The sequence below is a fragment of the Jatropha curcas genome, chromosome 10 (genome assembly GCF_041381405.1).
Source record: "Jatropha curcas cultivar XTBG-Jc1 chromosome 10, XTBG_Jcur_1.0, whole genome shotgun sequence".
Taxonomy (NCBI): Eukaryota; Viridiplantae; Streptophyta; class Magnoliopsida; order Malpighiales; family Euphorbiaceae; genus Jatropha; species Jatropha curcas.
Window position 1 is genome coordinate 764,284 of NC_143160.1, and position 24,915 is coordinate 789,198.

General features: G+C 35.4%; 5 protein-coding genes, 1 long non-coding RNA gene and 3 other non-coding genes across 11 annotated transcripts; 6 read left to right on the top strand and 3 right to left on the bottom strand.

Annotated features, from left to right (window-relative positions):
- The first annotated feature begins 57 nt into the window (after positions 1 to 57).
- LOC105646224 (Pentatricopeptide repeat (PPR) superfamily protein) lies at positions 58 to 2,875 on the top strand. The gene is made up of 2 exons (XM_012232039.4): positions 58 to 538; positions 682 to 2,875. The coding sequence occupies exon 2, from the start codon at positions 796 to 798 to the stop codon at positions 2,497 to 2,499; it is 1,704 nt and encodes a 567-aa protein (XP_012087429.1). The 5' UTR covers positions 58 to 538; positions 682 to 795; the 3' UTR covers positions 2,500 to 2,875.
- Positions 2,876 to 3,554: 679 nt separating this feature from the next.
- Positions 3,555 to 4,887, bottom strand: LOC105646227 (uncharacterized). The gene is made up of 2 exons (XR_002285769.3): positions 4,568 to 4,887; positions 3,555 to 3,890 (listed from the first exon to the last, which is right to left on the bottom strand). It is a non-coding gene; the product is annotated as an uncharacterized LOC105646227 (long non-coding RNA).
- Positions 4,888 to 4,911: 24 nt separating this feature from the next.
- Positions 4,912 to 6,889, top strand: LOC105646226 (SNARE-associated protein-like protein). 3 transcript variants are annotated; one of them, XM_037639852.2, is made up of 4 exons: positions 4,912 to 5,263; positions 5,392 to 5,589; positions 5,805 to 5,876; positions 6,364 to 6,889. In XM_037639852.2, the coding sequence occupies exons 1-3, from the start codon at positions 4,972 to 4,974 to the stop codon at positions 5,828 to 5,830; spliced, it is 516 nt and encodes a 171-aa protein (XP_037495780.1). In that variant the 5' UTR covers positions 4,912 to 4,971; the 3' UTR covers positions 5,831 to 5,876; positions 6,364 to 6,889. The 3 variants fall into 3 exon arrangements, with proteins under 3 accessions (XP_037495780.1, XP_037495779.1, XP_012087432.1); XM_037639851.2 differs by having other exon boundaries at positions 4,916 to 5,263; positions 6,329 to 6,889; XM_012232042.4 differs by having other exon boundaries at positions 4,926 to 5,263; positions 5,425 to 5,589; positions 6,329 to 6,889.
- Positions 6,890 to 7,716: 827 nt separating this feature from the next.
- LOC119370872 (small nucleolar RNA Z195/SNORD33/SNORD32 family) lies at positions 7,717 to 7,803 on the bottom strand. The gene has a single exon (XR_005178422.1). It is a non-coding gene; the product is annotated as a small nucleolar RNA Z195/SNORD33/SNORD32 family (small nucleolar RNA).
- A 55-nt stretch (positions 7,804 to 7,858) lies between these two features.
- Positions 7,859 to 7,940, bottom strand: LOC119370874 (small nucleolar RNA U31b). Its single transcript, XR_005178424.1, has one exon. It is a non-coding gene; the product is annotated as a small nucleolar RNA U31b (small nucleolar RNA).
- A 1,656-nt stretch (positions 7,941 to 9,596) lies between these two features.
- LOC105646225 (uncharacterized) lies at positions 9,597 to 11,603 on the top strand. Its single transcript, XM_012232040.4, has one exon. It carries the CDS (start codon positions 9,971 to 9,973, stop codon positions 11,252 to 11,254), a length of 1,284 nt encoding a protein of 427 aa, XP_012087430.1. The 5' UTR covers positions 9,597 to 9,970; the 3' UTR covers positions 11,255 to 11,603.
- A 156-nt stretch (positions 11,604 to 11,759) lies between these two features.
- Positions 11,760 to 11,849, top strand: LOC119370873 (small nucleolar RNA Z122). The gene has a single exon (XR_005178423.1). It is a non-coding gene; the product is annotated as a small nucleolar RNA Z122 (small nucleolar RNA).
- Positions 11,850 to 18,263: 6,414 nt separating this feature from the next.
- Positions 18,264 to 22,200, top strand: LOC105646228 (uncharacterized). The gene is made up of 3 exons (XM_012232043.4): positions 18,264 to 18,865; positions 18,964 to 19,687; positions 20,954 to 22,200. Exons 1-3 carry the CDS (start codon positions 18,561 to 18,563, stop codon positions 21,959 to 21,961), a joined length of 2,037 nt encoding a protein of 678 aa, XP_012087433.1. The 5' UTR covers positions 18,264 to 18,560; the 3' UTR covers positions 21,962 to 22,200.
- Positions 22,201 to 22,818: 618 nt separating this feature from the next.
- LOC105646229 (uncharacterized) lies at positions 22,819 to 24,907 on the top strand. Its single transcript, XM_012232044.4, has 2 exons — positions 22,819 to 23,283; positions 24,399 to 24,907. The coding sequence occupies exons 1-2, from the start codon at positions 22,935 to 22,937 to the stop codon at positions 24,719 to 24,721; spliced, it is 672 nt and encodes a 223-aa protein (XP_012087434.1). The 5' UTR covers positions 22,819 to 22,934; the 3' UTR covers positions 24,722 to 24,907.
- Positions 24,908 to 24,915: the final 8 nt, after the last annotated feature.

Below are 24,915 nucleotides of genomic sequence, written 5' to 3' on the forward strand. Positions count from 1 at the left end.
TGGATGGTTTACGTGGCAAATTGTGAGAGCTTCAGATTGACAAGTGTCTTTTCATTGACACGTGGTCCCTTTTCTCAGTTTTCAATTTTGCAATGTGTGCCTGCGATGTAACCTTGTTTGGATAAGATTATACGTATTCCAACTTCGAATTTGTCGGGCTAGCGTTCACCTGTTTGGGTTAGACCAACTTACAACTTAATATTGGTCTGGGCTTACAACCGGAGGAGGAGGGCCCAATGTGGAAACGACAATCTGTGGCGCGTATTAGGCGTGATAATGACATCAATCCGCAACTAAAGACTCTTGGATAACCAGAGAGCAATTACAGATTGGATGCGACTGGACTGGACTGGACCAAACAGAAGCCTAGTACCTTCCCTCTGCGCTGCACGAAAGAGAAGAAAATAGATAGCGAAAATAAACAACACTGCATATCACTGTTGCCTTTTTCATCATTCATCTCTCGCTCTTTTCTTGGATTTCTCCAGTAACTTTTTCATTGTCGAGAAAAGAATCGAGCTGCGATATATCAAAAGCTGTATGTTAACCCTATTCTCTGTTTATTTGCATTATTTTCGTGTATGTCTGTTCGTATATCAGATGCCACTCTTGTGTCTTTCACATTTTATCTCATATTCATTCATCCATAGTACAACTTCTTTCTTTTTCGCTTGCTTTTAGGGTGGAGCACAGTATTAGGAAAACCTAGACATTTGAATTCTTCAGCTTTGTTAGTGGAAAGGAGCTAAAGCTAAAATCTTTTTGCTAGAAAAAATTCATTAGTGGATTTTGTCCATGGCAAGTTTGGTAAATTCAGTATCACCTTTAACGAAAGCATTTCCAGAGGCAGCAAGAATAGCTTGCGGGTTCTTTTCTCATGTACCAAATCTCCATTCGTTCTCACTCAACAAAGGATTTACTAGAGTTTTGGCATCTACCCAGATCACAATTTCACCAAAAGACTCCGTTGCTACACTACCCAATTGGAGATCTGGTAAGAATGATCAAAGAAGTAGGGAAATTAGGCTCAGTGATGCATTTTTTCATCTAGAGTTTTTGGTTAAGAAGGGACTAAAGCCTGATGCCGTTCAAACAACACAGCTATTGTATGATTTGTGCAAGTCAAATAAGATGAAGAAAGCAATAAGAGTGATGGAAATTATGATTGGTTCTGGTATTATTCCTGATGCTTCTGCTTATACTTTTTTGGTAAACTATTTGTGCAAGAGGGGAAACATTGGGCACGCAATGCAGTTAGTGGAGAAAATGGAAGAATATGGCTACCCACCCAATACTGTTACCTATAATTCGCTTGTTAGAGGGTTTTGCTTGAACGGGAACTTGAATAAGAGCTTGCAGTTTCTGGATAAGTTAATGCAGAAAGGGTTGGTCCCAAATGCATTCACTTACTCGTCCTTGCTTGAAGCAACTTATAAGGAGAGAGGAGTGAATGAAGCAATGAGGCTTTTAGATGAGATAATTGCAAAGGGCGGGCAGCCTAATTTGGTTAGTTATAATGTTTTGTTAACTGGATTGTGTAAGGAAGGTAGGATTGAAGAGGCAATTCAGTTATTCAGGAGTCTGCCTTCAAAAGGGTTCAATCCGAATGTTGTAAGCTGTAATATTCTACTGCGTAGTCTCTGTTACGAGGGACGATGGGAGGAGGCAAATGATCTTATGTCTGAGATGGATGGTGAGGAACGGTCTCCAACAATTGTTACCTATAATATATTAGTTGGTTCACTCGCATTTCATGGCAGGACAGAACAGGCTCTTCAGATTATTGATGAAATGATGAAGGGACCATTTAAGCCCACTGCTACTGCCTATAATCCAATTATCGCACGCCTTTGCAGAGAGGGTAAGGTGGACCTTGTGGTTAAGTGTCTAGACCAAATGATTCATCACCGTATTAATCCCAATGAGGGAACTTTCAATGCCATTGCTGTGCTCTGCAAGGACGGAAAGGTTCAAGAGTCATTTTCCCTAATCCAAAGCTTGAGCAATAAACAAACTGCTTCCCCCCATGACTTCTACAAAGGTGTAGTCTCGTGTTTGTGTAAAAAAGGGAACACGTATCCAGCATTTCAGCTTTTATATGAGATGACAAAGTATGGATTTACTCCTGATTCTTACACTTACTCATCTTTGATAAGAGGATTGTGTATTGAAGGAATGCTATATGAAGCAATGGAGGTTTTTAAGTTATTGGAAGAAAATCATTACAAGCCTGATGTTGACAATTTCAATGCCCTTATACTAGGATTTTGTAAATCTCACAGAACAGATTTGTCCTTGGAGGTTTTTGAGATGATGATTGAGAAGGGGTACAAGCCTAGTGAAACAACTTACACTATTCTGATAGAAGGAATTATCCATGAGGATGAGAAGGGAGTAGCAGCAGAAGTCTTAAAAGAATTGCATCTAAGACGAGTTATGAGTCAAAGTACAGTTGAAAGACTTTCTGTGCAATACGACCTTGAGGGTTTTCCAATATAAATCCGCATTCAGTAGCCCGCTGGAATAGAAAACTACCCCAAGAAATTTAGATTGTGACTCTTCAGATTGAGAGCCATAGCGATGCCAAATTAAGAAATCTATGGAATGAAGATCGAAGAGAGGCTAACATTCAAAATTTATACAAATTTTAGAGAGGTTGGCAAGCGGTCATGTTATATATCTCTGCTTCCTTCAAGCATATGGCAGAGATCTTGCATCTTTCAGTTAGCAAACAATTCACATGGTTGATTTGATTTGCTGTGACATATAATTCATCAGCTTCATCTATCATTGATATGTAACACAAAACATACAATTGGTGTATGATTTTTACTATATTCTTGGAAATGCTAAATGCTAGATATTGCTCTAGGTACTTACTTTTCCGATGAAAGTAAAAATCTCGCCTTAGAACCTTCTTTTTCCCTTCTCATAGGTGCGCATTCGCCAACATTTCATCATATGCATTTGCTGCGGCCATTAACGGATAATTCTCGAAGGATCATGTTTGGTGAACCTTATAGTATCGTCATTATTAATTTATTAAGGTCGAGTTGAATAAAACCCAGAACGGTTTATTCAATTCTATGTTTGACTTACCCAAAACTAATTGATTTATCATTCATTCAGGTGACTTTGGAACTTACAAACACCACTTAACTTAGAAGTTAAGCGGAGGGGCGAAAAATAAAGATTACAACCTGATACTTTGTAATGCTAAAAGCCTGTATATTTTACCATCTTTCCATCAGAAAATGGCCATATCCCTTGTTTGGAATAAATAAATTTTATAAATCAATTCAATGGATTTGAAGATATCGAAAAATAAATTTCATAAACTCATAGAATCCAATTTATAGTAAACACCCTAATAAATATTCCAAGATAAAGCAACAGAGACCTAGAATCCATCTTCTAGTCTTACAAGAAAACAAGCAAAGTGGGATGAAATGAGAGAATAGGAACATGCTACAGTAAACCAGGAAAGACGGGATAAAAAAAATATTTATCATACACATTTCAATACAAGGAACATTATATTAAGGATTAGATCATAGTGAAATAGGACTTTTTTAAGCAGATTCTTCATCCATTTGAAAACAATACTAAAATAGAAGTCAAATACGATTAAAAACATTTAACCCACAAGTCGGAAAACATCACTGTCTCCTCAATAACAATTGCTAAAGCTAAAACTAGAACACAGAAAACAAAACGAGTTCCCCCTATAGAACATCATTCAGTCATTCATTTTAATGAACCATAGGCTGAAGGCTGAAAGTATATCACTAGGAAAGAACCCCATATCGTACCACTCCACATGCCTACTTGGATCTCTGCCTCATCTTTCGGCGCTTCCTCTTCAATCTTCTCATGCGCTTCTTCTTCCACTGTATCGTAGAAACAACAAACAACACATTAAGATTACTTTATTGAATAAAGAGTAGATACCAACAGAAGGAATTAGTTTCACCGAACAATTAAAATAACCATTGTAAAAACCAATAGAACATGTGCAAGAGAGAAAAATATTAGTTTCAGCTAGAAACAATTCATGGCAGCTCATTCAAGTTTAAACATTATAAATACCAGCAAAAACAGACAACAATAGATCAAGCATGCAAGCAAAAGCCCTACTGGAAATATGGCAGAAGCACAATCCAATGTAAAAAACAAAGTAAACCGCTATTGGAATAAGAACGCTAATCAAATTGCACAGAAAAAATTCTTACAGATTGGATTGATCTACCCATTGTACCTATTATTAATATATTCTTTATTTGCATTTCATTGAAGGAAAAAAGGACTGTGAGAAACTAATTCAGGAGACTACTAGAACACTGCTTCCAATCTCACCGTCAAGTATAGTCTTCAAACCCATGTTTTACTTCACTCAGACAACAAAAAAATCATGCTCGCAGATACATTTCGAAATCTAGAAAGCAGACCAAAATCACCATGCCTTTCGTGATTCTAAAACCCTAACATGTGAATCTAGCTACCAAGATACCAGCAATAGCATTCGAAAGATAAGATTACAATTCGAACAGTGAAACCAAAATCATACCTTAGCTCTCATCTTGGTTCAAGCTCTCTGAAACAGCTTCTCTTCCTCTTTCGGCGATTTGACAAGAATCGACCAGATTTTCTAATATAAATTTTTAAGACGATTGAATATGCCCTCTCTTAGATATTTATAGGCGACAAGGTTTTGGCAATTGGAAACCCTAATCCTTGCGAAGCTAGAGGGTTATTTTCGTCCGTTTGAAGTTCTTTAGGGCTATAAGGTCCGTTACAAAGTAAGATGGGCCCTTTAGGATCCAACAACACTGTCCTCTTATTAAAAGTTTTAAATGGGCTATTGAGCCCATTTCTATTGTAAATAGTCCTCATGGAATATGTTGGCCCATTACCACATAAGTTCCATCTTCTTCTTCTTCCTCCCTTCGACACCCGAAATCCGGAGTCAAAATGGAAACCTCGAAAGGGAGTTGCGACTCAACTGACCAAAGTAGCGTCTGTATTTCCGTTGAAGCGGAACGTACAGTTTCATCTAATGGAAATAAAGATTCGAATGAAATTAATTCGCAAGAACACAAATCTAAAACCAACACTGAAGATGAAATCAATAAGAGCAGCGACGCATTGGCCAAGGGTTTATCAACTATGCTAGCCAATGTTATTAGGGATTTCGATTCTAAAGCTCAAGAAACTCTCAAAAGCCAAGACCAACTTAATTCAGCCATCGATCGTCTTACCCGAGGTAATTGTATTATCTTGGCTGTAGAAATATTTTTGGGATTCAAAGTTTATTTTAAATCTCTGTTATATCCGTAACAAATGTTGCGGGTTTAGGTTTATTTTGTAACTCTATTCTTCCTGCTTGTTAAGATGAATTTTTTATTGGCTTTGGATGGGTTTTAGAGCTTGATCAATTGTTAGAAGATGCGCCCTTGCCATTCATTATGCAGCATGCTGCAAAGATTTCAGGAGTTAAAAAGAGAGTTTCGTCATTGAACTCTCTTCTAAAGTCTATACAGCGTCGTATTGATAATATGGATCGGATGCTATCTGTGGGTGTTCTTCAAGGTATTTATAATTTCCTCTTGTGCTGTGTATACTTTTTATTTTTATTTTTTGTTTAATACTATAGTCTAGATATCTATTAATCTGGAAAACTTCAGTGTAATCCAATTCCTGCTCCTGATTATTTTTGATATTGTCACTTGTCATTGCATTATATGCTTCAGAGAATGATATATATATAATCTTCTTTTTTTTTTTTTTTTTTTCTTTATGTGCAGAGAAAACACATTCAGGGAGTTCCTGACAACTAGCATTGGTTCTCAATCATGCACTTCTAAATCTTTTATTTGGTATGTGTTCCTTCAGCATTTTCTTCGAATAATATTACAGTTTTAAAAGACAGTGATTATTGTGAAACTAAATATCTAACAGAAAGACAATGCTATGCTGAGATTTTTCAAATAAAAACATACTTTATTTATATGTTTGGATGGGCAAAGACTTCAATGTGTTGCAGAAATTGAATCTATTTCAACAAAAGAAGCAACTTTCTCTTCTCTTTAACTCTCACAAACTGTTAAATGGAGCTTCTTCCATTGCTTCATGTGCTTGATCGGTCATCATCACAGATATGATCTCATCTAAGACTAAAATATGTCTGAAAAATTTATGTACCATAGTCAATCTGTTTGATCTGCCCATCATTCGATTGGTTTTTGAAGTTCAAGTTGAATTATAGTTGGCTATCTTTTTGTGCGTAGAAGAATTGCTGGTTTCATAAAAAAAAGCGTTTCCCTTGCAGATTCAAACTTCTGATAGAGCTACTTGCACCTGCAGAAAAGTGTGTGCTGTGCTATTTGCAACCACCCGCCTGCCACAAACATCCAGAAAGCAATGGTCTTTACTTTGCGTTTTTCTTCTATCTATTTACAAAGGAGCTAATTTGAAGACTAATGATTATGTTCAGCCATTTTTTGAAAGATGAGTCGATTTCTAAGTGTCATGGTTACCGATGCCAGGATATTGCTATGGCATGGTTATTAGTGAGTTTGAGTGTGTCCTTCTTGTCAGATTTTACCTGTCTTGTGTTGGATTCAAGCTTTGTATTTAAGCAGTCAAGTTTCTAACTGAGCACTATCACACGCCTGAGATCCAGTCTATTGGATTAAATCTTTAAAAACTTCAATTGGTTGTTCATTAGGTGCAGAAGGTCAGAGTATACAAGGTATGGTCCATATGGAAAATGTTTTAGAATTTGACTTCATGATCCATGCAAATCTTGGGTGCATGTGGATATTTATCATGTGCCATTGGCGTTCAGTATAAATGTTAGAGGCATTTTCAGATGTGCATATTTATTGAAGCTTTTCTAGCCCAACTAAGTTTGTTTAATGTTGTTCAGATTTTCTGAAAATCTCCATTAATGCCGGACAAACTGGGTGTAATATAAGGTTAAATTTTACATTATTCTTTTTTTTTTTTTAACTCATTACGAGTCCAATGGACTGAAAAACAAGATACATAGTTTTTACTCACTAAATTGGTGAAATTTCTTGTAATAGATGGTCTCTCCGGTGTTTTTCTTCAGTCTCCAAGGTCAAGCTTCGGGCTAAGGCAAGCAGAAATATCCGAGTTACCTTGTTTTTTTTTTTTTCTTGTGAACATCCGCGTTTATACTGTCGGAGTTTGTCATCTCAATAATTTTTCTTAATAAACGATTTTATATTATCATCAAATTTATTTATTTGTTTTTGGCAATCTTGTAATGAAAAATATCAGATTTAATACCTGTATAGAAAATAAAGCCATTCAATTAAGAAATAAATAACTAAATAATTATTATTTAGAAAAATAAAATGTAATCAGGATTAAAGTAACGGCAAGCTAATGAGCAGACCGTGTCGCAATTGCCTGTAAATATTTCTATTTGCCGTTCATACGAAACGCCTAGCCGTTTAATGAAGCGCAGGCGTCAGATACCATCCGGCAACTTCTACTACAGTATGAAGTTGAATTCTTTATTTTAAAAAAATCAACAAAAGTAGGCAATCTCAGTCGAAAGATGGTGAATATGCGAATCACTGTAACATCAGTAAATAAACTACATGATAATTGCATCACAGATTGCACGAAAGTGATTCTTTACGCTGGAATCAAGAAAAAAAAAAAAATTGCAGATTGAAAGCGCAAGAGGAATCAGATGGTAGTGCATGTTTTTGAGATCATCATATTAACAATGATGTCAGAATTTAATGGATAGGCATCATCACGCATCTACTTGCACATAATTGTACCGATTTTCCAAATTTCAGTTGTCAAATTGAGGAGAAGAGAATCAGATAATGGAGTGTCAATCACCATCAAGCATCATATATGCTTGTAAGACTGGGGCGACATCTAATATCATCATCTTCTCCGTTCAGATCAAATCACAAACTCATTTAAAAAAAAAAAAAAAAGAAGAACAAAAAAACAATATAGAATAAAGAGAACCTTATAACAGAAGAAGCAATGACGATTGACGAGGATATGGCGAATATAAAGAGCTAAAATTAGGGTTTAGCTTCGGAATGGACAAGGGGGTTGAAATTTACCTGTTTTGGGCTTCGTTTTCGGTTAGGTCGAACAGCCTAACCTCTACTGGACCAAGCCCGAGAACGAAAAGCCCTTTTGGACTCGGCATCGACCCAAGCACTTAACCTACATCTACAAGCTAAACAAGTGTCGACATAATGAATTGCTGAGAAAAAGACCAAGATATTACTATTTATTACATAAATAAAAACTTAGGCGCTATATTTTCATTTTTCACATCATAAAAATTGTATGATTTTAAACATAAGAATACTTCAACTCCAGTTCGTTTAAACCAAACAATATATAATGATTTCACCAGATTTAAAATTGTGTAATTCATTAATTAAATTCATTTAAAAATTGCAGTTTCTCCCTTGAAGAGCAGCAGCAGGAACCAGGAACTTGAACAAGGCTGGCTATCCGCTTTTGGGCTCAACGTTTTAAAGGCTCTGACACGGTTTCTGTTTGGTTGCAAGAATTTCCAGTTTGAGCTCTTAATATTGTGGCTTTCGACTCTCTTCCTGACAATTTGCCTCTTTAATGAAATTAACTTTTTATTTTTTCTTATAGTCCAGATTTTTACTGTCCTATATTTTAGGATTCAAATCATTTCACTGTTGAAGGTTTTTTTTTTTAAAGGTATTTCACTGTTGAAGGTTTAAGTAATAAATTTTGATACATTGATATTTTAATTAAAAGTCCACAAATATATAAATCAAAATAAAAAAATATTTAATAATTATTTTCACACTATTCTATTTTTTTCAATCAATTATATTTTAATAAAAAATTATTTTTCATGGGTTTTCATTAGTGGCTTAAATAAACCAAACTAACCCGCAACCTATTCAAACTCTACTTGAAAAAGTTCGAAAATATTCAGCTCTATCTTAATGATATTAAGCTCGAAAGCTCGCAGAGTATTATTGAGGTTCTATGTCTACATTTATATAATTATATTAGATTTATTCAAGTCGAACTCAAATTTAAAATTTTTCAAATTGAACTTGAATTAAACTGAATTTAAATTTAAATTTAAAATTTTCAAATTCGAAAGTTTAAAATCGAGCTTTAGCCAAGTTTTAAATATAATAAATTGGTGTTCATATCTATTCATTCACAACCCTAGTTTTCATGGTGGTGCACACACCGGATTTAAGCAATTCAATTCATAATCTTTACAGAAGTAAGAAATTTTGATGGCTTAGAAATGGGTGACTGTTTTAGATAGAACGGTTAGTTATTTGATATGGACATAAAGAAGTCAAGTGCAACCGCACTTTGTGGATGGAAATAGTTGATTGATTAATTATTGTTTTGCATGCTAATGCCAAAAAAGATCGCTCAAATTTCTAACCTCTTTCTATATGAATATTCATATTGCATTATTTCTTTATCCAGCCCAGCACGCCATAACATATATTGAAAGTTTAAATTGGTCATTTCATATACATTCTCCATTCAATAATAGAGCTATTCTCAAAAATTTGATCCAAAAAACACACCCAAAGCCAGAGAGGGAGAGATGAGGGAAAATTCCAAGAAACGACGTCGCAAATGCCTTCCCATACAAAAATTACAACACGCTTGTTAATATATCTAAAAAAAATCAGTATAGATTTCAATTTAACAGAGACAGTGGGCTGGTTATACGCAAAGCCACTTGGAATTAAGCGCCCATATCATTTCTCTGTTTCCAAACCCTAACAAAAGCGCCAACAAAACCACCCCTCCCTCCCTCTCTCTCTCTCTATAGATCTCATCCGCCTGAGGATTTCCGTTAATGCTGTACAGCACTCCCCTAACAAACCAAGAGTGTGACTCATTCATTTACATGAGCAGTGCTTTCCTTGCATGATTGTAGGGCATGGCGTCGGCTTGTGTGAACAATATAAGTGTGTCGCCGGAGAATTTCTCGCCGGCTGCTTACCCATCGTATGGCTGGTTGAGTCCCCGAATCTCTTTCAGTCGCGAAGAAGATGCCTCCAAGCAACCAGGATCCTCCAAAACTGTCTCATGTGATACTCCGGTTGAAAATCCGCCGGAGATTCTAGATCCTGTCGACTTTGAGTTCCGACTGGAGGATCCTGTAACCATGCTACCCGCCGACGAGCTTTTTTCCGATGGGAAGCTTGTGCCACTGCAAGTTACTAGTCTTAAGCCGGTTAATGCTATGAACGAGATCAGATCGCCGGAGACTGCGAAATCTTGTCGTAGAATGGAGATGGAAATATCCAGCACTGATCCCTACTTATTTTCCCCGAAAGCCCCTAGGTGTTCGAGCCGATGGAAGGAGCTCTTAGGGTTGAAAAAGCTATACCAGAATGCGAATAACAAAGCTGAAACCCATAAAACAACCTCTTCGTCATCTTCATCAAACCTTAACCCAAAATCTTTGAAGCATTTCTTGCATAGAAGCTCAAAATCTTGCAGTTGCAGCTCTTCATCTTCCTTAGACCACTCTCTGAGTCTTCCGTTGTTAAAGGACTCAGATTGTGAGTCCGTTTCCATTTCTTCTTCTCGATTATCGCTTTCTTCTTCATCTTCGAGCCATGAACATGAGGATCTCCCTAGACTTTCACTCGATTCAGAGAAACCAAACACGAGTTTGAACTCCCTCCAAAATCCTAACCCGAGCCCAAACCCATTTGTCCTCAATCGCAATCCAAACCAAAATCCTCCTAGAATGAGAATGGTGAAGCCTAGATCAGAGACTAATTGCAATAGCAGCAACAACAGTAACAATAATCCAACGGCTAGTACGAGAGCGGGGAGGAGCCCAATGAGAAGGACCGCAGGGGAATCGAGTGGAGTGACGAGCAGAGGAGTTTCAGTGGACAGTCCGAGAATGAATTCGTCAGGGAAGATAGTTTTCCAGAGCTTGGAAAGGAGTTCCAGTAGTCCAAGTAGCTTCAACGGCGGTCCAAGATTCAAGCACAGAGGAATGGAGAGGTCATATTCAGCCAATGTGAGAGTCACTCCAGTTCTCAATGTTCCCGTTTGTTCCCTGAGAGGAACTTCTAAGTCAGTCTCTGTATTCGGCTTTGGTCAACTATTTTCATCATCTCCTCAAAAAAGAGAAACCAGTAACAAAGCGCAACAGCAACAGCAGCAGCACAGTAGTAGCCGGAACCGGACTGATCGAACATAGCAAGGAAGAGAAAGCGAAAGAGAGAAGGGTAACAACAACACCATCATTTAGCTTTTAACTTTTAGATTTTTAGAGCGTGTTTAATGCTATTCATGGGATTTCGGTTATGGACTTTTCTTCAATTTTTTTTTTATCCCTTATCTCTTTTTTCAAATTACCACATGACATTGGGGTTCTTTTAGATGGCTGTATATAAGCGGCGGGTTCTGTTGGTTATTGTTGTTGATGTCATTCCGTTATGTTCCTATTTTAGTTGGTTCTTGTTCCACTGATCTAACAACCAGCTAATCCCTGTAGTTGTTTCTTGACTGAAAGATATGGAATCTCTCTCTCTCACTCTGGTTTCTCACTTTCTCTGGTTGGGAATGGCAAGCTGTGTTTGATCTGCACGCGCTTCAAGAACTCGTATTTTGCTTATGGGCAATCTAATATAATCTGATGTGTTTATCTCTACTAATTTTGTTTATATATTTTATAATCCGTATTTTGTTGTTTAGCGGTGAAATTTGGGGAATGATGACAAGATTCAAACAGATGAGCAGACGCGCCAGCGCTCTCTGCTGAATAATCTATCGCACGTCAGTCTGATCCCGAACTCTTGCCCCCTCCTCCTTGTTTAAACCGTTCCTCTTTTTCTTATTTTAATTAGGATTTAATTAGTTTTTAATTACCTGTTTAGTCCATTTCAGTGGATCATTGATCTGGGTAAGATTATGTGTTCGGTGGGCCATGGGTGACCCCATGTGGGTCAAGTTCCGAAAATATATGCTTTACTTGGTCAGATTCTTTGGCAGATTCTTGGATCTTTTTATCTGAAGTGAAATAGCCAAGAGGATGAAAATGTCAATTCCAGTTCATTTGCCTGGTTTTTGTTCGCTGATAGATTAAAATTTTTTAAAAAAATAATTGAAAAAAGACGGACATAATTTGTTCTACAATATAGTTAAATAAGATGCTTATATAACCCCAGGTGGCCTACAGGATTGTATAATCAAATATGCAAGTCCATGTGCCTGTGAAAAAGAGCAAGCATATCATTTAATTATCAAATTTCAGTTTGTCGTTGTCCAATGGGTCTATCATCTTATGAGATAACACCACTGGCTTTTTATAATTTTATTTTTCACCCCAAAACAAAAAAAAAAAAAAATATATATATATATATATATATATATTGGAGGATTGTATTATCCTACTCCATGGCCTATAGAGCTCTTAATATCCTACCCCAATAGTTAGCCGTTGGATCTATCAGTCGCCGTTTGTTTGTATTTGAATTTTTAACCTTCAAGAATCAATAACATGCGATTGGGGGAGTTTGACTAGTCTTCTCGGACCAACGAATTTGTCCTCTTGCGTTTTGGGCAATGGTAGACAGCGTGAAAACAAAGCACCCACTCAACACACACACACACACACACACACACGCCCAACCCCACCCCCCCAACATCTCTTTTTTTCTTTTACAACTTTTTCTATATAATTTTATTTTAACAAAATATATATATATATATATATATATATTTCAAGTAAACTTAAAAATATATATTAAATAAAATGGAATACTAAATAGATACACAAGTAAATTGGAATTTGTTTATCTCGAACAGCCTCCTGAAATGGCCGTTGCAATAGAAAAATTATAATTTTAGGTTCTGAATGTCTAATCTTATTGTTTTATTTAAAGATTTAAAGATATAGTTCACTTTGCTTCTTGATGATTTTATTTATTTTCCTTGAGTATTTGGAAATTAGTTTACAAATAAAGAAATGTAGTTATTTTAAAGAAAAGTCAAATCCCCAAGCTATCATTAATGTATTTTGATAGAAAAAAAAAACTTTTAATCTCAACGGTTTTTGCCGTGTAAGCCACCAGTTGGTGATAACAATGAATGAATGAATGAATATTAATTGACAATGAAATCTCAGGTCCTTTTCTCTCACGTTCTTTAGTAAAAGCAAGAACTCAGCAAGTGAAATTTTAAATGCAACGGTCATAATTGTACTTAACCATATTGAATGCATAATAATAAAAGCATACAATAGAAAGAAAAAAAAAAAAAAAGAGATACATACGTAATGTATTTTGATTTATAAGAAAGAAATAGTTAGAAAATTGAAGGGAAGGCAAAGCTGCGAAAAAGAACGTGGTCATGGACAGTCGAGCTCGAGCCTGGCCTCTGATTAGATTCCTCTTTCTCCAATCTCTTTTTAATTTTTTATTTCTTCCAAAGAGCACCCGTTTTCAGCTTTTCTCTCCTTATGTTTTTCCCCTCTTAAAAAGTTTTAGGAGTTATCAATCTCATAAAGGTTTTAACATTTCAATGTTGGAAATTAAGAACAAAATCACTAATTCAATGTCACACATACTAATTCAATTTTGAACCTCTGAACACATAAAATTTTATTAAGTTAGGATAGGTAAATTGGAAACTTCTTGTTAATAAAGGCATAAAAAGCATAAATTGGACCGAGTAAAAAAAAAAGAAAAAAGAATAATGGGTAGAGAGTATAGAGAGTGGGGGCATGTGAACTATTTGGGTCACATCAGCGTATCTTGTTTTAGGCAGCGTGGGTGAGCTGTAAGCTTTGTAACTACATGAAAAATATCTGCCATTTCTATATCTCAAATTCACCACGCTCTGAAGTGATGGTCATATCATTCCTGCAAAGCGGAGACGAAACTCCCTCCATTCCACACTCTCAATCATTAACTTCATGAACATTTCTTCTTGGTTGTTTATTCGTACTGTCAAAAAATTGCTATTAAGTGCATGAATCAGTTGAATTATACGTTTCCTTTTCGGACAGTAAAGAAACAATTTTGTGATGGAATTATTGAATGGTGTTTCATGATCGTGAAGGCTATCTGACCATTTGCAGCCATAAGCTTTTCTAATTTATCAGTACTAGAGGGGTCTAAAATCTAACTATGCAAAGCAAAAATCAAAAACCTCCACAACTGTAGAGTGGGTGTAAATCTAAACCTGCCAAACCCTAACTCTTGCAGGTGTAAATCTAAACATGCCAAACCCTAACTCCTTCATTTAAGCAACCCACTTGCCTAACTACCTGCTAAAAGGGATTAAGTAACTTTAGGCTAATTAAGTTTGGGGCCAAGTTTCATTCTTTTAGCTTAATGATATATTATCAGAATCCAACCCAAAAGAGACATAAATAGCAAAAATGGTGATTTCTGCAGATAAGAGTAGCAAAAGGAAATACTTTTGCAGTCCTTTGCCAAAAAGATTAATGGGACTCTTGCCTTTACATATTCTCTAGATCTTTCACGATTTTTTTTTTTTTTTGGCCTTCCAGTGTTGGCATATATATAGCAGCAGAATATGCTAATTATGATAAATTACCTTAGCCCATTTATAATTAATTAAAAGGGTGTCTCAAACTCTAATCAAAGAGTAGGAAGAAAGTTTCTTTTGATTAAAAATTTTAGTTAATCTTTTACTCTTTATCTGAGAAGGAAGTAGTTTCATTGATGAAGAAGCAAGTGTAGTGGTCAGAGAATCACATGCATGAAAATATTAGGAAGTACTACTTTGCAATGAAAATTTTTGCCACAGCAACGTCATGACCTTAGCTGAACAGAACTTGGATATACAGAATTGTACCCAATTAAGCTTCATCGTTAGAGGTAAAAGGTAATGAATGCGAAGCAGAAAATGGTGGAGGTAGGGCATCTTCTCTGAGCAGGAGTTAACGTGACAGTAAAGAAAATCAATTTATTTACTTAATTAATTACATTTCTTTCATTAAGATGAATAGAAAAACATTTATGAGATGAGCAACCTCAAATACTGAAACGTAAAATGAAATTAATCTCACATCTATAAAAAAATTGTTGAGCTTGGAGAGCAACAGTACAATACTTTTAGATGATGTTTTATTAATTTGTCCTATTTTCTAAATAAACTCAAAATTATATCATGGATATTATTATAATTTGTAGTTTGAGAGCTTTTTACCTTCAGCGAAGTTGATTTGCATATCAAACAGATTTATATTACATTTTCTACAAAATAATTTCATTTGAAATGTATTTTTTGAAAAATATATTTTCTGGGAAAATAGGCAATTTTAAATCAAACGAGAGCTTAGTCTTTTATTTTGGAAAAATGGAAAAATTTACCTATACTTAATATACGAATCATTCGTCTGTGTACCAAACTAGATAAAAGTAGTATTTTAGTTCAAATGGACTGCGAAAAGGAAAAAATAAAATTTCTTTTTTTAGTTTAGTATACGGTAGCCAAGAAATTTGGTTGGAGGGATGTGGTATCTAGTTAGTGCTGGCTAGGGAAAGCTGCAGTGCTTGTTTTGACTGCATTTGGAGGAGATGAGAGGTGAGGATTGATTTGATTTGTTGTTTTCAACTTAGATTTAATTATTAGAATAAAAAAAAAAAAAAAACGAAATTACTCTGTGAATAACGAGTACCGTACGTCATGTCTTGTTTTTGTCATGTTTTTATTGTAATTGTCACGTGACTATCCCTTTGCCACAACGAGGCTATCTTCTTGTCCTTTTTCTACTTCTATTCACTTTTGTCCTGGTCTTTTAAAAGAAAATTAGGGATAAGAAAGGGCCAGGTAAGGTATATCTTTTCCTTTCTTTTGTTGTTTGTTTGTTTATTTTAATAATCTACAAATTTAATTAATTTCGACTCATTTTAAAAAATAAAGAGATCGATTCAGAGAAATTTACATTATGGAGGATCAAGTTCGTGACTTAAGCTACTTCATTTGGGTTTTCTTTCCATTATTAATTAGGTCTCGAATTACCGTATGAATATATATTAACGTCTATGATCAGTCCAATTCCTTTTTATTTTCCCTTTTTAGTACTTTAATTTTAATATTCTATAATTAATCCCTTTAATTAAAATTGATCAAATTGAAATAATGCCTATTAAATATTTTAATTTGTAAAATCATTTTGTTAAACATGGTAACTTACAAAATTAGGTAAATTAAACATATATAAAATCGATAAAAATGTAAAATGATTATCCTAAAATGTACAATAACTTTATTATAAATTAATATTTTACATGTAAAAATCAAAAACTCTAAAAATTGTTGTTGTTAATGTGAAAATGTATGTAGTATTAACAAAATTTTTAAGTTTAAAAGCACTATAAGACACTCACAAAATTCAGACCGTCGCAAACTCAAGGTTGCAAAATGCAAAAATGAATTTGACTATTCATCTTTATATATTTTAAATGAATATTGTCTTTTCAAAAAAAAAAAAAAGAATATTGAAATATATATGTAAAATTATAAGTAAATAAGCACCGGAATTCGCTCGCATAAAAATTAAATTGACTTGTGTTATATACACTATCCAATTAAATTATAAGTTATTCAATTTTTTTTTTTTTTATTATTCAACATGAGATTCAGAAATATAACATTTGAAATTTGATACTTAAAACATGTCCAAAAAGGGTAAATTTCTAAGGAAAAAATGTGAAAGCCATGTCTCTATTTGGATTCCTAAATTGGTAAATTTAAGTAAGACTAAACATCATTAAAGCCCTTCTCTTCTTTTTGCCACAAATTAATTAACTTTTGTTGGTTACAACTTGATTGAGTGAAAGAAAAGACCTCTGTGATATGATCAATCAAATCTTCAAACGCTTGCAGAAAAAAAAGAATGATTACTTGATGTGATTGATCATCTTTAGCTAACTCTTGTGTTTCTTTTTTTTTGTTTATCTAAAACACACCACGCCCATCAATTTCAATTTTCAACTACTCTGCATTCTGTTGTTTTTGGGCTGGGATCCTGACTAAGAGACTCGGGCATAATTTACATAAGTTCGACCTGACTCAGAATTTAAATGGGCTTCAATTTTAAGCCCAAATTACAATGATGTTGGGCCTTTATTTACTTTGTTCTGTTGCATAGAGTACCCAATTTGAATGATCGGCCCAATAATCCTTTAAGGCTTGTCAAAAGTTTCGTGCGTTGGGGGCAAAGATTCCTAATAATATAAAAATAAAGAAACCAACATTAAGCATTCAAGCTAATTTTTTGTTTTTTTACACTTAATCAGTGTGTTTTTTATTTTTTTTTTTTTTGAAGATTTTAGATTTATTTTTTTAAAATTAAATCTTAAAAGAGATAAAAAAAATTTCCTTCAGCATTTTATTTGCTAAATTAATATCGTTGTATATTGTTCCAAATTAAAAAAAAAAATCTACAAGTATATAAAAATCTTGAACTTATGAAATTATTTTAAAATAAACAAGCAATTATTATAACCCTCTCCACTTCAAAAGCTAAACACATGAGAAGTGATTTCTAAACTAAAATAAGAATTATTATAACTTTTGAAGACTGTAATTCGAAATTGGAAAAATAATAATAGAATGTTTTTTATATAATAGATGGTGTGCTTATCATTTGTATTGGCATTTACTCCCTAATACCAATGAATAATCAATAATTCATTATTCTTAAATATAATAAAGATTCGCTAATCAATTTTCATCTAAAGACATTAAAATTATCTCTCAAATTAATTAAAACGTAAGATTTGAGTTCGAAATAAAAAAAAAAAAAAAAGATGATTTAGGTCATAAACAGAGTAACTTTTTATTACACCAAGTCACTTTCATGTAAATGAAATTAACCAAAAAAGAAAAAAAAGAAGAACAATCCATTATCTCAATCACCATGTAAATTGTAAAAGCCAAGTGAAATAACGCCATATAAGAGTTCATCTGTCTCACTTTCAAATGATGATGGATTATTTTGGTCAGAGGCTCAGAGCAATGGCAGATGAAGGAAATTTCATGTGCCTGTGAAATGACTGCGACCATTTTCAACCGTTTGATTAAATCAAACCAGAAATGGCAAACACCTGTAAATATTTATGTGAAGGGCATTTATGTAAGTTCTCATTTTATCGTACGCAGGAAATTAGGGGGAAAGAAAGAAAAACCCAAAAACCATTTATCAGCTTCAAAATCAATCAAAAAGCCCAAAACTCATGAAAGCCGAAAAAATCCAAACCCATACCCGCGAATACAGAAAGACAAAGAGGAAAAACAGAGCTATATATATAGATTGATACATACGCCACAGAAATGAAGATGAGAAATTAAAAAACATAAAAGGTAAAAATCCATCATCGTCTATCAAACGAGTTGCAGAATATATAAGAGAAAGACCCCAATCAATCAAAAGAGCAAAAACCCTAATTTTCAAAAAAAAAAAAAAAAAAAAAAAAAAACAGAAATGAACTAATACACAAAACATAATGATGACATGAAAGAGATTCATGGCCAAGGAACACCAAACCAGCGCGCAACCTTGGGGTACGTTAGAGGAGCTATTATTGGCCTGCGCCGTGAACCGCCACGGCACCGACAGCTGGGACTCCATCGCCATGGAAGTACAGAACCGAACATCTACACTCTGTTCTCTCACTTCGCAACTCTGTAGGGATAAGTTCAACGACCTTAAACAGCGTTTCATGCCTCAAAATGATACATCTGCCAGTCTCGTTCCCATGGTAGATGAACTCCGTAAGATTCGGGTGGAGGAGCTTCGACGTGAGGTCCATCGACGTGATGTCTCGATCGTGTAAATTTCGCGCTTATTGTTGAAGATCCGATTCTAGATGGTCGGGTTTTTGTTGAGATCTGAGAATTTTTACGCTCAACGTCCTTTTGTCTTTGCAGGTCCCTCGAATTGAAGGTCAAGAGATTAGAGGAGGAAAGAGAACGCAGCTTGAACGTGGAGACAGATCTGGCGACAGAGAAAAAACCTTCTCCTGAGAAGGTTACCGGTGAATCCGCCGCCGGTGACGACTCCAGTGAGGAGCGCGACAACCGATCGTTCAACGAGTCCAATTCTACGGGTCAACAAAAAGCTGATACATCAGCGGTGAGAGAGCAAAACGACATCGTAAATGGAGAACCGGGTATAAAAACCGAACCGGAAATAAAAAATGAAAATGATCGGGTTCGTGACGGATCCGACCCGAAGTATTGGTCCCGCAACGGTAAGTTAGAGGAGGTCGATGATGACGATAAACCACCACTAGATAAAAAGGAAACTGAAATTAAAATGAGTCGGACCACGGGTGGGCTCGGCGAGTCAAATGAGCTGGTCGAATCGTTCGGGGAGTCTAAGCGGGAAGAGAAAGATAAGCAAAATAGTGACGTGCAAAGCTCAGCTAGTTTGTCGCTGAAGACTAAGACACGGCGTCGTAGGAGTGGTAGTGGCAGTGGAAACGTTTTGGGGGTTGGTAGTAGCAGCGGGGAGGAGCCCGAGGGAGGTGATGAGGTTTCTCCCGCCACGAAGCAGACGCCCGCCGTCAAATCAGAGTCGTTGGTTAAGCTTATTGGGATAATTCGGTCTCATCGGCTTGGCTCTGTGTTCGAGCGGCGGCTTCGAAGCCAGGTACTTTTATCTGCTTTTTAATGGAATGTTTTTTTAAAAATATAATTTTAAAAAGACCATAATAATCACTCCCAATTGACGGGCAACACCAATTCCTAAAAAATATTTAGGCTAGCAAATTGGCAAAGTCCTACTATGCAGGGTGGGTATGTTGGTAATTCGGTTCGAATCGAAGTGCTACTCCGTTGGTCATTTAAGCCTTCTGCGATATGCGTTAGCTATTGAGCTGCGAAGCGTTGACGTAGTTCTCTGAGAAATTAACGGCGTGGATGAAGTGCATCTAGTTTCTGTGGGGTCCATGTAACAGTTTTGTTGAAAACTACGTGATAATTTCGCGTACGGTTAAAGGTAACTCTCTAAGATATACCTTAAAAAAATTTTTTAATGCAAAGCCATAATATTTCATGGGAAAAATAATTAAGAGCTATGAACTAATACTTAGTGCTCATAATTAAATTTTTTTTTTCTAATTTTCATATCCATGTCTTCTATTTTATGAGTAAAGAAAATATTTTAGAAAAATTATGCCGAATTTACGGGATTTTCCTAGTCCTCAGAGCACTGAAAAAGTGAGAGAGTATGGCAGTCATTACCTAGGAAAAATTATTATTGGTGCATGTTTGAAAGAATATTGCCTGATAAAGTAGTAAGGGACATTTTTGGACCGTCAAAAAATTAAAATATGAACATTGTGGTACGGTTGACGTGGCAGTGGATGTAGTAGTTGTTTTAATATTGGCACGTTGACGATCTCTACCACTCTTTATAGACTGTAGAACATGAGCACGTGGCATTAGGTGATTGGAAGTAGAATGTTGGTGTTGTTTATTTGTTATACAAATGAACGTATGAATTGAACCGGAATTGGATAAATCTGTAAAAACAGTTAATGATGTATAATTAAATATTATTTATAAATAGATCAGAATATTTTAAATTTTATTTTATATGCCTACAAAAGTATAGATTATTCTAATTTAAACCATATGTATTATGTATATATAATTTAGTTTTGTCGTATGTTAATTATTTTGAACTAAAATGTAAACTTAGCTCCAAACTATGACAGAATCCTGGTAACCTAACAAACATTTTATTGGTGGTAATGGCAAACCATTGGTGCGATCAAATAGCCCCAAAACAAAATCATCTGTGCGTAGAACGTGAATTGGGAGAAAGCACCGAAAACTTAAAATTTTAAGTGTTTTAATGGAGTTCCAATTAAGAGCCAAATGTCTTTAATCATTAATGGCAATTATTTTGCAGGAATCCGAACGGTACAGAAAGTTGATCCGGCAACACATGGATCTCCAGACGATTCAACTTAGGCTTGATAAAAGGGTCTACTCTTCGTGCATTCAAAAGTTCTTCAGAGATCTTCTCCTTTTATTCAATAATGCAATCATTTTCTTCAGAAAAAATTCACCAGAAAATCTTGCTGCTTGTGAACTTCGAGCTATAGTCTGGAAGGAAATGACTGAGAAGCTTCGGAAACCAGAACCTCAACCCATCATCGTTAAACCATTTAAACCTGTTATACCTGAACCCAAACAACAACCTAAACCGGTTTCCCTTTCAAAACCCAACAGATCTTCTTCTACCATTGTTGTTTGCGGCAAGGCCAAATCATTGTCTGAAAATGCTACTAAAAAAGTTGATAGTAAGAAAGAAAGAGTGATTGAAGAAAAACCAAAGTCAAGTGCCAAGAAGAATGAAGCTTCACTTGTTAAGATTGAGGATAAAAGCATAAAGAAGAAAAGGACAAAAGATAGGACGGTGTCGTCCAATCATAAGGTCTCTAATACAAGCAACAAAAATGGAGAGATAAAGCATCAATATGGCGGCAATGAGCTTAGTTCACATGATGCTTTGGAAATGAAGGTGGAAAGAAAAGGGAGTACCACGAGGAAGAGACAAGGAGCAGCAAGCTTCTTGAAAAGAATGAAGCAAAATTCACCGAGTGAAGTAACTGAGGAGGATGATGACGACGACGGTGATGACAATGATGGTGATGACTCCTCTGAGGAAGAGAGTAAAAATGTGAAAGGAAAGGAGGAAAAAGGAAGAAAAGGAAGGAATAGAGAGCCAATCATAGAACGAATTACAAGGAGTTCCAGAGGAAGAGGTGCAAGAGAAGAGAGTGGAAGAGGAAAGAGAAACCTCGGAAGGCCACCAAAGAAGCAGGCAGAGAGTACGGTAGAGTCAGGGAAAAGGAGGAGAGATAATGGTTGTTCTGAGGGTGGTGGGAGGGCCAAGAAGAGGTCAAGGAGGTGATGTGGATTGTTGTATGATGTATATTACTGCTGATTTTTTTTTTTTCTAATTTTAATTTTTTGCCTTGCTTATATGTTAAAATGTCACTATTCATTAGAAAGTTAAAGAGGAGATTAGGAAAAAGGGAAGTTGAGAATGTACTGTGAACTTGTAGAAGAATGTTTGTGGTAGTCATTGCATATACACAGCATCTGTAGGGATAACATGAATGATAAGCTAAGATTTTTTTGTTTGTTGCACTTTGTGTGAAAAAAACTTATGGCATCCTTCTGCTCTTAAAAGGGGTGTAGATTTTCCTACCTCTTGCAGCAGGTATTGTGGGCCTGTCCAGTGCTTCAGCAGAGGAAGGAAGAATTTTGGGCTTGAGATCGAAGCAGAATGGGCTTAGATTCTTTTTATTCTACCAATTGGGAAAGCTCGAGTGTTCTGCAGGCTTGATTAATGACTTTTGGACCTGTGGATGAATTTCCTGCTCTGGTGGTTGGTTGGAAATAATTAATGAGACTTTGATTAATTCTTGACTGCAATATGTATAAGAAAAACTACCTTACCCTCTTTAAGGAGTAACTTAGGACACAGACTGTTTACATAATTAAGGACTGACACCCTAAATTTATGAACTCTGTGCACTAATCAGCATTGTCTTTTTCTTTCTTTAATCTTTTTTGTGTATTGGAAATTATTTTCTTCCTATGTTTGCTACAGACCTCAAATGATCAATTTTTAAAAAATTTAAATTGATATTTTAAAATTTCTTTATATAAAAAATGGCACTTTATCTTATAATTTTTGTTAATGATTAAAAAAAAAAAAACAGTAAACCAATGCCTAAGCTCACCAAAAATTTGGCTAACAAACAACTTTCTCTTTATGACCGCAGTCTTTACAACTGCTCCTTGTTTTGTCCAACGAGGTATGAGGTAATCAATCTCTCTCCTCCACCCAATAGCCATTTTTGAGCTATCTTCGAAAGATGTCAAACTGTACAGTTGAGTCCACCACAGTAGAGACCAGTGATGGAGTGAAGCTCCGGACAAGGGTTTTCAAGCCGAAAGAAGATGAGATCAAAGACAATTTGGTGATTGTTCTTGTCCATCCATTTTCAATCTTAGGTGGTTGTCAAGCTCTTTTGAAAGGCATAGCAATTGGGTTAGCTGAGAAAGGTTATAGGGCTGTGACCTTTGACATGAGAGGTGCCGGAAGGTCTACAGGAAGACCTTCTCTAACTGGTTTTTCAGAAATCAAAGATGTAATCGCTGTCTGCAAATGGGTTTGTGACAATCTTTCTACGGACAGGATTTTGTTGGTGGGTTCCTCGGCAGGTATGTGTTGTTTTCATTAATTTTTAATTGTATTCATTTGATTAGTGGATGATGTGCGATTATTTTCACTTGGATTTGTAGTGAGTTGTGGGTAATGATTACAAATGCCTGTTTGATTAGTTTCAATGGATGATTCATTAGATCTATGAAATTGGTATGCGTTTGTGAATCTGCTGCAATCATTAGGCTCGTTTTACATTATATAAGGAAAGAAACTGCTTCTCAACATATCTCAGTTTACTAAAATTGCTCATTAGTGATTAAATTTTCTTTTAGCTTTGTTGGAATTAGATATTTCTGAGCTTTTTGCGGATTGGTGAAGTTAGACTGATATATTTTCCTTTTAACTTATCAAGCAGCTAGTTTTGATGATTTTTTATGCTTGGATAAACATACTGTTTGGGGATTTTTCACGGCTATGCTAATTATTCTCTCTGCTTCATGTGTTTTACTTGTTTTCGTATAGATATTTTTGCTGGATTTTAGGTGATAAGTTCAGCTGAATTTGATAGTGGGTAGTTTTAGTGAAGAAAAATGTTTAATACTTGGTTGTGGGATTCTTGAGTAGCATATTGTTGTTTGGCTGTTTTTCCCTTTTTAAATGCATCATTTGGACATTTACTATATACTTCCTTTTGTAGAATATCAGCTGCATGCGTTCCTGTTCTGCTTTGATTAAAAAATTTTCTGTTCTTCTTTTCCCCTCAAAAGGGAAAGTTAATGATGCAATGAAAAAAGTTTGGAAAATGATAACTAAACATAGTAACCTGACCAAATAATATATATAGTGTGATAAAAAGAAGATATAAACCTTTGATAGCTTTAACATGGATAAACAAAACCATAAAAGTAGAAAGTTATATTGCCAGCTGCATTTATTCATTGCACTATGCCTGTCCATTCAAGTCGTAATTTTCTTTTTCCTTCTCATGGGGAGTTTGGGGTGCATATCGAATTGTTCCTAGCAACTTCTTTAATTTATATGACAATAATGAATGCTAGTTTCACTGTCTCGATGCACAAGAGTTTAACTTTTATATGAACTTAGATTGCAAGATTCTGGACAGTGAAGGTCACTAATTATGGTTAAATATGACATATTCATTGTTGTACAGGTGCGCCGATCGCAGGTTCTGCAGTAGATGAGATAAAGGAGGTGGTTGGATATGTTAGTCTGGGATACCCTTTTGGCATGATGGCTTCAGTCCTTTTCGGGCGACATCATAAAGCCATCTTACAGTCTCCAAAACCGAAACTCTTTGTAATGGGAACCCGGGACGGGTTTACCAGTGTTAAGCAGTTACAGAACAAGCTGAGTTCTGCTTCAGGCCGTGTCGAAACACATCTAATTGAAGGAGCAGGCCACTTCCAAATGGAAGGTCCAGCTTATGATGATCAAATGGCAAACCTTATCCTCACGTTTATTGCATCTTTATAGCAGTTAGTTTCTGGCAGTCTCTGAATTTTGATGGTTCAGATTGCCTCCTGTGGTCAGAGTATTGTGTGTATGATTTGCATGTGCTGATTTTATCTTTTGTTAAATCGCAGGGTGTGATTGATGGTTTATATAAAGCCTGGTGCCATCACGTTGAAAATGAAAATATTGTTGCGGAAATTTTTTTAAGAGGGGAG

Excerpts from the sequence above, each read along its gene's own strand:
- LOC105646224 (XM_012232039.4), top strand. The coding sequence starts at position 796 with ATGGCAAGTTTGGTAAATTCAGTATCACCTTTAACGAAAGCATTTCCA.
- LOC105646226 (XM_037639852.2), top strand. The coding sequence starts at position 4,972 with ATGGAAACCTCGAAAGGGAGTTGCGACTCAACTGACCAAAGTAGCGTC. Across the intron at positions 5,264-5,391 it reads CATCGATCGTCTTACCCGAG|ATGAATTTTTTATTGGCTTT; the intron begins GTAATTGTATTA and ends CTGCTTGTTAAG. Across the intron at positions 5,590-5,804 it reads ATCTGTGGGTGTTCTTCAAG|AGAAAACACATTCAGGGAGT; the intron begins GTATTTATAATT and ends CTTTATGTGCAG.
- LOC105646225 (XM_012232040.4), top strand. The coding sequence starts at position 9,971 with ATGGCGTCGGCTTGTGTGAACAATATAAGTGTGTCGCCGGAGAATTTC.
- LOC105646228 (XM_012232043.4), top strand. The coding sequence starts at position 18,561 with ATGGCCAAGGAACACCAAACCAGCGCGCAACCTTGGGGTACGTTAGAG. Across the intron at positions 18,866-18,963 it reads CGACGTGATGTCTCGATCGT|GTCCCTCGAATTGAAGGTCA; the intron begins GTAAATTTCGCG and ends TTGTCTTTGCAG. Across the intron at positions 19,688-20,953 it reads AGCGGCGGCTTCGAAGCCAG|GAATCCGAACGGTACAGAAA; the intron begins GTACTTTTATCT and ends ATTATTTTGCAG.
- LOC105646229 (XM_012232044.4), top strand. The coding sequence starts at position 22,935 with ATGTCAAACTGTACAGTTGAGTCCACCACAGTAGAGACCAGTGATGGA. Across the intron at positions 23,284-24,398 it reads GTTGGTGGGTTCCTCGGCAG|GTGCGCCGATCGCAGGTTCT; the intron begins GTATGTGTTGTT and ends ATTGTTGTACAG.